Source organism: Phanerochaete carnosa, assembly GCF_000300595.1.
Source record: "Phanerochaete carnosa HHB-10118-sp unplaced genomic scaffold PHACAscaffold_51, whole genome shotgun sequence".
Classification (NCBI taxonomy): Eukaryota; Fungi; Basidiomycota; class Agaricomycetes; order Polyporales; family Phanerochaetaceae; genus Phanerochaete; species Phanerochaete carnosa.
Genome location: NW_006767678.1, coordinates 1 through 9886, shown reverse-complemented (window position 1 = coordinate 9886; position 9886 = coordinate 1). Strand labels below are relative to the sequence as shown.

At 48.4% G+C, this 9886-nt stretch overlaps 1 protein-coding gene across 1 annotated transcript; it reads right to left on the bottom strand.

The window, feature by feature from the left end:
• Positions 1-6404: 6404 nt before the first annotated feature.
• Positions 6405-6817, bottom strand: PHACADRAFT_201930 (uncharacterized protein; the record flags this gene model as incomplete). The annotated part of the gene is made up of 2 exons (XM_007402208.1): positions 6405-6724; positions 6778-6817. The coding sequence occupies 2 exons, from the start codon at positions 6815-6817 to the stop codon at positions 6405-6407; spliced, it is 360 nt and encodes a 119-aa protein (XP_007402270.1).
• Between the last annotated feature and the right edge of the window lie 3069 nt (positions 6818-9886).

Here is a 9886-nt window from a genome sequence, read left to right as displayed (position 1 = left end):
CCGGGATTGTAATGATTGAGGGATTTGTGTTGGGTGGAGAAGTGGACCGACTTCTTGGTGGCGACGTGGCTGTCGGACTCATACGATGGGGGAGACGGCGTGCTCGTCGAAGGGGATGGTTGGTCCCGAAAGGACCGAAAGGACTGGTTGGACGCGAGAAAGGACTGGCTGGACAACGAGGATGTGATGCGTTCTGAGAGCGGTCGAGAGTGAGTTGGCGTGGGGTTGGGCATGGGTTCGAAGTCGTTAAATAAGTAGGCGAAGTGAATGGACGGCCCGAATTGATAGCAATGAGCGGTGTTGACGATGCGTGCTGCCGAGGGGTGTGTTTCCGAGTAATTGGCAAAGTCCCTCCACGCTTCTAGGTGCTCTACGTCCGTCCTCCCAATTTGCGTTCTGAGTTTTGCAAGTCCTTCATCATCGATGTGTACCAGGTTCGCAGCGTCGCGATGAGTGTCCGTGAAGTGTTCGTTGAGCGCGTGGAAGCTCGCGACAGTCCTTGCAAATATCTTCGTGGAATTGTCCTCTTCCTGGGCAAGTTGCGAGAGGAGTTCGACGGCGCTGTAGTCGTTGCGGATTTCGGTGAGTTGCTGGAGGTAAGTGGTCTCGCGGTATTTTCGTTCGGTTTCTTCTGCGCTAGCGTTGCTCCAGTCCCAGTGGGACTCTGAGTGTTCATCGACTGGGATGGTGCTTTCATGGGAGACTGGAGTGGGTGCGCGGGATTGGGCGATTTCGGGGACGTGGTAGGAGTCGCTTTCCGAGACATTGGCGTCGTAGGTGTACTGGGCGTCGGGGAGATTGATGGAGGAAGGGCTCCGGATGCGGATTTGAGAGGTGGACTCGGTGAGAGTGGAGACGGGGACGCGCTCGTAGACGGTGGCGAGAGTGGAAGACATTGTGTAGTAGCGGAGCGAGGCTGGTTCGGAGACTTAGAACTGGTTGTAGCTGCGACTGGAGTTGTCTTGGCTGGAGAGCGAATAGGCAGATTGTACCTCCTTTTATACATGTTCAGAATATCTTGGGCATTCTTTAGATGAGACTCGGGTTCCCAAGAGTTCTCTGCTTGTGGCTGTTCTTTTCACTTGACGAGATATTGGACATAGCCATAGGATGTCTTGTGATTGAGTATCGCCTCAACTTCGTGCTCTTCATGGCCGTCGATGATCTCTGGAGGCTGTTCTATGAAATTGGGGCCGTGCTGCTCGGTTTCATGATACAGGGTGAGAAGCGAGGCGTGGAAGACATCATGAAGTTTTCGCTGCCCTCGAAGATCGAGTTTGTATACCAAAGGTCCTAGAACCTCTTTGATTCTGAATGGTCCCTGACGTTTGGGTGCGAGTTTCTTGAAGGGATAACCATCTTGGAAGTTTGTCATCTCAAGCCAAACTTTCTGGCCTTTCTGGAACGGTGAAAACTTCCTGTAAGTTCTTGAGGCCATGCGATGCTGTGCTTGGTCTAAGGCAGCGTGGGCCTCTTTGTGTGCGCGGGTTCGTTCTAGAAGCCATTGTTGTATGGATGGAACCTTAGTCTTGGGAAAGGCTGTGGGGATGATCCTTGGGTGTGAGCCATACATGAGATAGAATGGCGAATGCTTTGTGGCACTGTGTTCTCGATTGTTGAATGCCACTTCCATATCGGGAAGAAGCTGTGCCCAGCTGTGCGAATTGTTCTGGCAGAAAATTCTGATGTACGCTTCTACCTCTTGATTGGCTCGTTCCGTTTGACCGTCAGTCTGAGGATGGTATGCGGTGCTCATTCATTCTTGTACTCCGGTTAGCTTCCACAATTCTCTCATGACTTGGGAGTCGAATTGCGGACCCCGGTCCGTGAGAAAGACGTCTGGTAGTCCGAATCTTCAGTAGACATATTGATGGTAGAGTTTGGCTGTGCCTAGCGCGTCTATCTTTTCCGTGCAAGGGCAAAGAATTACCCCCTTTGTAGAATCATGGTCTACCACGACCATTTGAGCATTATATCCGTGAGACGCCGGGAGGTGTGTGATGAAGTCGCAGGTTGTGAACGCGAATGGACAGTCCCGTTGAGTAGATTTGATCGGTTGGAGAGGTGGGATGGTTGGCTGATGATTAATTTCCATTTGCTGGCATTTTGCGCAACCTTGGACGTAATTTGAGATGAAGGTTTGCATGCTTGGCCAGAAATATTCGCGTCGGATGAGTTCTCCTGTTTTCCATTGTCCAGGGTGTCCAGCTCCAGGGGAATCATGGTAGGAGGATACGATGTGGCGTCGTAGTGCTTGATTTGCTGGTATGTAGCATCGTTCCTTATAAAAGAGTAGTCCGTCTCTTTCTTCCCATTGATCCGTGTTTGACTTGAAAGGAAATGCGTCTGTTTTTCCTAGTCATGCTGATCGGACTTGTTCAGCAATGTCGTCATGTGTAAGATGTTTTTGAATGTCTTCTGCCAATTTATAATCCACGCTCGAAGTGGGTGCTTCGATTTCGATGTTGGAAATGATTGCTTCTTCGGTGAATAATGAGTCTGGTAGGAGGATTGTGGCGACGAATTTGTCTTCGGGTAGTAACACTTCTTCTGTATTGTCGAATTTTGCATCAGCTGGTGCAGAGGCTCTTGTCATGGCGTCCGCTTGGATGAGTCTGGTGCCTGCATGGTGTTCAAGTTCATAATTGAACTGGGACATGAATAGTTGCCATCTTGCTTGTTGTCTATTCAACCGTTGTGGAGATCGGAAGTATGTGAGGTTCTTGTGGTCGGTGAGGATTTTTGTGGCGCTTGGGTTTTCTTCTAGGTAGTGGCGCCACGCTTTGAGCGCTCGTACTATTGCTAGTAATTCCCTATCGTAGATTTCGTAGTTGCGTTCTGCTGGATTGAAGGATTGGGACAGGTAGGCAACCGGTAGCCAATCTCCATTGATATCTTGTTGTCGGAGTACTGCTGCTGTTGTGAAAAGCGATGCGTCTGCTTCAATGAGGAATGGCTTTGTGGCGTCCGGCATTAATAGAAGAGGCGCTGAAGTAAATCGCTGTTTCAGCGTCTCGAAAGCTTTCTGACATTCGTCTGTCCAATTGAACGGCTTGTCTTTTTTGGTGAGTTCATTGAGCGGTTTTGCAATGTCTGAATAGTGGTTGATGAAGCGTCGATAGAAATTGCCAAATCCTAAAAATCCTCGAACTTGTTTGACGGTAGTTGGTATCGGCCAGTCCAATATTCCTTTGATTTTGACTGGGTCCATGGCAACTTGGTTGTGTGATACGAGTGCTCCGAGGAATTCGACTTGCCATGCATCAAAGGTGCATTTCTCAAGTTTGAGGAAAAGGTCATTGTCACGGAGTCTTTGAAGGATTCTTCGTGTTTGCTTTCTATGTTCATCTTGATTGGATGAATGAATAAGCATGTCATCCATATATATGACTAGCCATCCTTCGTTGACCATGTCGCGGAATAGGTCATTCATCATTGCTTGGAATGTTGCCGGGGAGTTGCATAGTCCAAAGAACATGACCGTTGGTTCGAATAGTCCTCTGTTTGTTTTGAAGGCTGCTTTCCATTGATCTCCATCTTTGATTCATACGTTGTTGTATCCTGCTCGTAAATCAAGCTTAGTGAATATGCTGGATCCTTTGAGTTGATCGACGAGGTCTGAGATGAGAGGAAGTGGGTATGCGTTTTTGATAGTGCCATCGTTCAAATACCGGTAATCTTGGCATGGTCGTAGCGTTCCGTCTTTCTTTCCTACGAAGAAGAATGGTGAGGCCATTGGTGATTTTGATGGTTGCATGTAGCCTTTTCGCATATTCTTGTCGAGGAATTTGTCGAGTTTCTGTTGTTCTAATGGAGATAACGGATAGACCTTGCAATCTTTAGGGATGAAATCAGGTTTCAGGTCGATGGCATGGTCGTATGGTCTTGATTCCAGAAACCGTTCGGCTGCTTGTTTTTCAAAGACGTCTTGATAGTCTTGATAAGTGGTTGGTAGTTTGTTTTTTGTATTCTCCGTTGCCTGTTGTGCCATTGCCATTGCCGGGTTGATTTTTGCGTTAATCCATAAAGATGCTATGTCTTTGGCCCTTTTGTCTGGTTCGGTGCGCATGGCGTATGCGAAGGAGTCTCCTGGAGTGTATGCAAGGATGTAGTCTCCTTCCTCGCATTGTTTGGCTTGTATGACGGGTTCCGAGGCGATTATCGAGGCAATGTGTATAGACTGGTCCAGAGGTGCTCCTTTCCTGAGAAGGTGTAGCACGTGTCGGGCTATTTCTCCTGGTCTGGCTTCTTGTATTGTTTTGGTGTCGGTAGACCCAAACCCTTTTGTTCCTTGTTTAGTTCCTGGTAAGGTTTCGACCTGTTTGGGTTTTGCCATAGAGATTTGTTCGAGTACTAGTTGCGCCACGCGATCTCCTTTGACCACTTTGTGTTCTTCGACTTTGGAGTTGATGAGGAGTATGCAAATTTCTCCAGTATAGTCTCTGTCGATTACTCCTGCTCCTACGTCGATTCCTTTGACTGCTAGTCCGCTTCTTGGTGCAATTCGTCCATAGGTTCCTTCAGGAACTTGAGCGCTTAGCCCTGTTTTGATAAGCATGCGAGATTGAGGTGGTATTATCTGGTCATCGCTTGCATAGAGATCAAGTCCTGCGGCTTCCTCTGTTCCTCTAGTGGGTATTTGTCCTCCTTTCGAGATAGTGACCGCAAATTCTGTTTCTTTTCTAAGGAGTGCTGAGTCGTTGGATGGAAGGGTATTGATGCTTCTTCCTTCATTATCTGGTAATTCCTCGATTTCGCATCTTTGAATTCTTTTTGAGAAGTCTAAGGTGCCTTTGTTCCAGTTGATGGACGGGTTTCTTTCTTGTAACCGGTCCATACCGAGGATGATGTCTTGTTTGCCTAATTGGGTAACTAACAACCTTTCTTTGGTAGGTTGGTTTCCCACGTTCATGTCGATTTCGACTTCGTTGCGAATGAACCCAAGTTCGTTCGGGGTTCCGTCGACATTGAGTACTTTGATTGGTCTTTTCAAGGGTTTCTCTTGTAGTCCTAATTCCCGGACTGTTCTTCGATTGATGAATTTGCCTTGTGCTCCTGAGTCGACTAGTGCAAGGACTTTTCCAACAGTTTCTTTTGCTCTGATTTGAATGGGGATACGCATCGATTTTGATTGCATGTCGGCAATTAATACAGAGGAAATTGATATTCTAAGAGGTGTTGACGTTGGGGCAACCCTCAGACATGAAAATCCGGATTAGCTTCGAGATAACGGGCGAAGAGATCCTTAGCATCTTCTTGAGAGAGTTTGGTTACTTCTTTGACCAAATCTCTAGGTTCGTTGTCGAGATCAATGAGGTTGGGTTCCTCTCTGACCGCTGTAGTGCGGACATTGGTGGAATTTCCTTTATTCCATTGTCCTGATCTCTGGTTTGTCTGAGGACGGTTGCCTTGTTGCGAGCGATTGGATTGGTATCTTCCTTGTTGGTCGCGTTGCTGGGGTTTCTTGGGCGAGGGACAATTTCTGGCAATATGTCCTTTGCCTTCGCAATTGAAGCATCGTCCCTCTCGGCGTGTTTGGTCTCGGGATATGGCGTCGATGTCCATGGCATCAGGGTCGCGTTTCTGAGTTCTTCCTCCTCCTCCATTTCCTCCGGAGTGAGATGTAGTCTTGTCGATCCTTCCCCTTTGTCTTCCTCGTCTGAGCTTGTCCCATTCTATTTCTGCGTTGTCCAGCTTGAGTGCTTCTTCTTGCCATCCTTGGAGTGTGGTTGGCTTCTTTTCTCGTTGGATGAGAGTCTTTGCAAGGACGGATTTGAGTCCTCCTGTATAGGTACGTTGGAGGTAGGTGTCTGTGCTCGGGTTGTTGTACTTGGCTTCCTTGACAAGTCGGTTAAATTTGACGTTGTAGTCATTGACTGAGTCGAAGTCTGACTGCATTATTCTGTCGAGTTTTACAATGGCGTCGACTTCGCTATCCACTTTCTGAAAGGCTTTAGCGAAATTTTCCTTGAATTTGGTCCATGTGGGCCAAGTTGTGCTGGCTTCGTATTCGTCAAATTTAGTGCGACACCAGTCGTGTGGCTTCTTCTCGGTGTTGTTGAGTACAAAGAGAATTTTCTTTGCATCCTTAGTTGTGTCTTTGCCTTTAAAGTAGATGTCGCAGTCTTTCAGGAAGTCCTGAATTCCCTGCGTGCCATCGAATTTCTGGGGCTTCGGAGTAGAGGCATGTTTGTTTGCTTTTTGAAGTGCCTCAATCATTTCTCGCATGAGAGTGTTTGTGTCTGCCATTGTGGAGGGTGTCTGAAGTTGTCTGGTAACTTCGTATATTTCTTCCTGTCGTTCAGGTGGGATGGGTACGTCAAGATCCGGAAAGGGGATATCGAATGGTTCGAGTCTGATTTCTGATACCTGAAGTGACCCTTGTGCTTCGGGTGTTTCGTCGTCTACTTCGATAGAGGTAGAGGTTTCTGCCCTGCTGGGTGCTCGGCTATGTCTGCGAGATTGATCGTATGGGTGTGGTGTCTGTGGTCTGGACGGTGGTACGCTAGCGGATAGTTGAGTTGCTTGTTGGGCTTGTTCTTCTCTAAGCCTGGCTTCTTCGTTAAGCCTGTCCCTTTCTCGAATGAATTCTTCTTGTGCTGGGTCGCAGAGGACGAGTCCTTGTGGTACTCGTACTGTTCCTTGATATGCGTAGTATCGGTTGGGGCAAAGTTGTTGAAAACAACGTCTCCAATGTCCTTCGTCGTATCGGTGGTAGTCGTGCCTATTGTCAGGCCTAAGGTTATGTCTGGGTGCTGCTGTGGCGCAGTCGTTCACCCCAGTTGCTTGTGGAGTAGTCGTCTTGACTATTCTTCATGGCGTAAACCTGTCTTAGGTCCGCCTTGTTGAGAAGCTTTCAGCTAATGTTATGACAGAGGTTTCTTAGCAAGCCTGAAGCTTGTTTGATCGCCTTATCCGCAGATGAGGTTAGAGCAGAATAAAGAAACGTGAATATACGAAAGAGCTGAAAGCTGGGGTGCTACTGTACATGCGCGGGGTATTTATACTACTGCTCAGCCTAACCTAAGGACTAGTCTACTAGTCAAAGGGACTGCGGGTGAGTCAGTGAAGCTGCGCTCTATGAGTCGACGAAGGCAGTACTACTAAACTAGAGTCAGAGACGAAAAAGGAAATGATATCCCACGCCACCATGCCCATCATAACAATGACAAGCCAGCGGTTGAACTGCGCAATCTTGAAACAACCGCCTTTGTACTGTCGGACGATAGCTGAGAACTTGATATCAGCAAGCGCATTGTAAGTCGGTGCATACCTTCGTGTATCCTTCATAGAGGACTTTGTTTGCTTGTAGTGGAAAGCGGATTGCGCCATACCAAGAGAGAATGGGAAGAGACGGCCCGACGGTCGGTATGCTTTGGAGCTACAGAGTGGTCAATAGTAATTTTGCATGGTAGCCTGGCAAAGCAAAAATCATAGATCAACTCACACATCGCTCAGTGTACATACACTTGCGAAATGCGCAAGTTATGGCGTAGATGACCAAAGAGAGGCAACAGTAAGCGGACAGATCCATAGTTGGAACCTCGAAGAAGAGACAAAATAGACAAACGGAGAAGCCAAAGGTGTAAAGACTCGAGTGAGCGGTCGCCTGTGTGAAAGCGTTCTGCCGAAGGCATAGCTCATATGTACTTTGCGCCGATTCGATCACATTCCAAGGGGCGTCCTCCGGCGTGCTCAGAATCAATTAATTGGTGTGCATCGCACACTTACACATGCGCCGTGCCCGGGACCGCACAGCGGCCCAGGCTGGGCCGGGAGACTAAGTCCCCATTCCGCGAGACATCGCACATAGTTTCCCGGGAAGGGGACGTTTTGCCTTCGTGCCCTCCTTGATCATCTGTCCTGTTGGTACGGATGGACCGGAAGTAAACTTCTGTGCTCATGATCACATATCATGATCATGCATCATGCGTTATGCCCGACCCCACCAATCGAGCTGGAATGAGTGATTAGTTAGATAGTCGCTGAATGCCGCCGGCTGCCAAACAAACTTTGTGAAAAGCTTGACAGTTCCGATAAGCGGGGAGGGAAGAGAGCTGCGGAGGAGAGTCGCCCAGGGCAACTGAATCTCAGGGAAAAATTCGAGAGAAGGAAGGGAAGGGAAGGAGGAAAGGCGCACTGGCGAGTGACTGGGTCTTAGAGCTTCTTGCTCGCCACACTTGCTCGCCAGTTCTGCTCGGGTAGAGCCCAACTCCTGCTGTTATGACAGAGGTTTCTTAGCAAGCCTGAAGCTTGTCTGATCGCCTTATCCGCAGATGAGGTTAGAGCAGAATAAAGAAACATGAATTTACGAAAGAGCTGAAAGCTGGGGTGCTACTGTACATGCGCGGGGTATATATACTACTGCTCAACCTAACCTAAGGACTAGTCTACTAGTCAAAGGAACTGCGGGTGAGTCAGTGAAGCTGCGCTCTATGAGTCGATGAAGGCAGTACTACTAAACTAGAGTCAGAGACTCGAAAAGGAAATGATATCCCACGCCACCATGCCCATCATAACACCTGCGAGTTGAAGGACACAATTTGGGCTCTTAGCATGCGTCTTGCAAACTTCGGCTTGGCCAGAGCACATATCACAGGGTGGTAAGCGCAGTTTTTTTCTCAAGAAAACTCAGACAAAAGTGGCTAAACAAGGCCCTGTTATTCCTCGATTCTACGCCAATGCAAATTGAGGAGAAACCGATGCAAAACCAGCCAAAAGGGTCTAAAACACAGTAAAACTGGCGGAAAAATGAGTTTTGCCTTCAGTTTTTTTCAGGTGAAAACCAGATAAAGTTGGGGCCTTGTTGGATCAGTTTTTGGCTAATTTTATGCCAGAAAAAAGTGCGCTTACCACCCAGTGTGGGAGTACTTATATCACGTCTTTATCTGAACTAGGCACCCTGGTTCCGTTTGGGCGTCCCGGAGGAGGTAGGCGCGGATGGCGGCCCGGGGCCCCTGTGGCCTGTGCCCGTCATTCATGTTTTGTTCTCCGCTTGTTTATAAAGGCCTGCAGACTACTGTTAACGTTAAATGGGGTCTGTGCTACGGTCAATAAATATGTGTTCGTGCCGGTAAGCTCAAAACCTGCGGGTGTGAGAAATTCGCAGAAATGCACCAGATGGCCCTGGCCCCACATGAGCAGCGAGCCAGTCGATAGACTCTACCCGCCAAGCCCTAAACCTACCAGTTTTCCCTCACCCTCAATCACCGTCCATGCCAAAACCATAATCGGTGGTCAGGAGTTATACTCCAGCCCCCCTTTGACGAGACATCCACTGGTGTGTTACCTGTGGACCTCATCTCCCCGGTCGTCCTCATCCATGGGTGGTTCTTCAGGGTCCAAAAACGCTTCAAATCATTCGCCTATATGTTTGTATCTGCTCCTGTAACCAAATTCCTGCTCATGCCTCTTCCTCATACACAGGGAGGCCGTGATCATGGTCGAAAGAACGCGCCATCGGGATACCACATACTTCGTATACCACTGTGTGAATCATGATTGCTGCTCAGGTCGAAAATCTACAGTAACCCGTCGATGAAGCGTCGCCGGCTTCAGAAATGAGCCACGTTACTAAACCTGCAGCATTGGTTAGCGTCCGACTATGTATGATGCGCACATCACCCGTCTGACATGATAAAATGATGCAGGACAGCGATATCGCGCTCACTTCCAGTTCTCTCGTAGCTACAGAAAAATGCGGCCATTCTCCAGTGGATACCCAAGCCATACACCAGGAAGTGTAGCGTTCAAGACGTTTGACTACATCATCAGTGGCGGTAAGTGTTTTGCTAGAGTGCACCACCCACGATGTGCTCTGACGCATGTATATGCTAGGTGGAACAGCGGGATGCGTGCTTGCATCGAAGCTCTCAGAGGTCCCGAA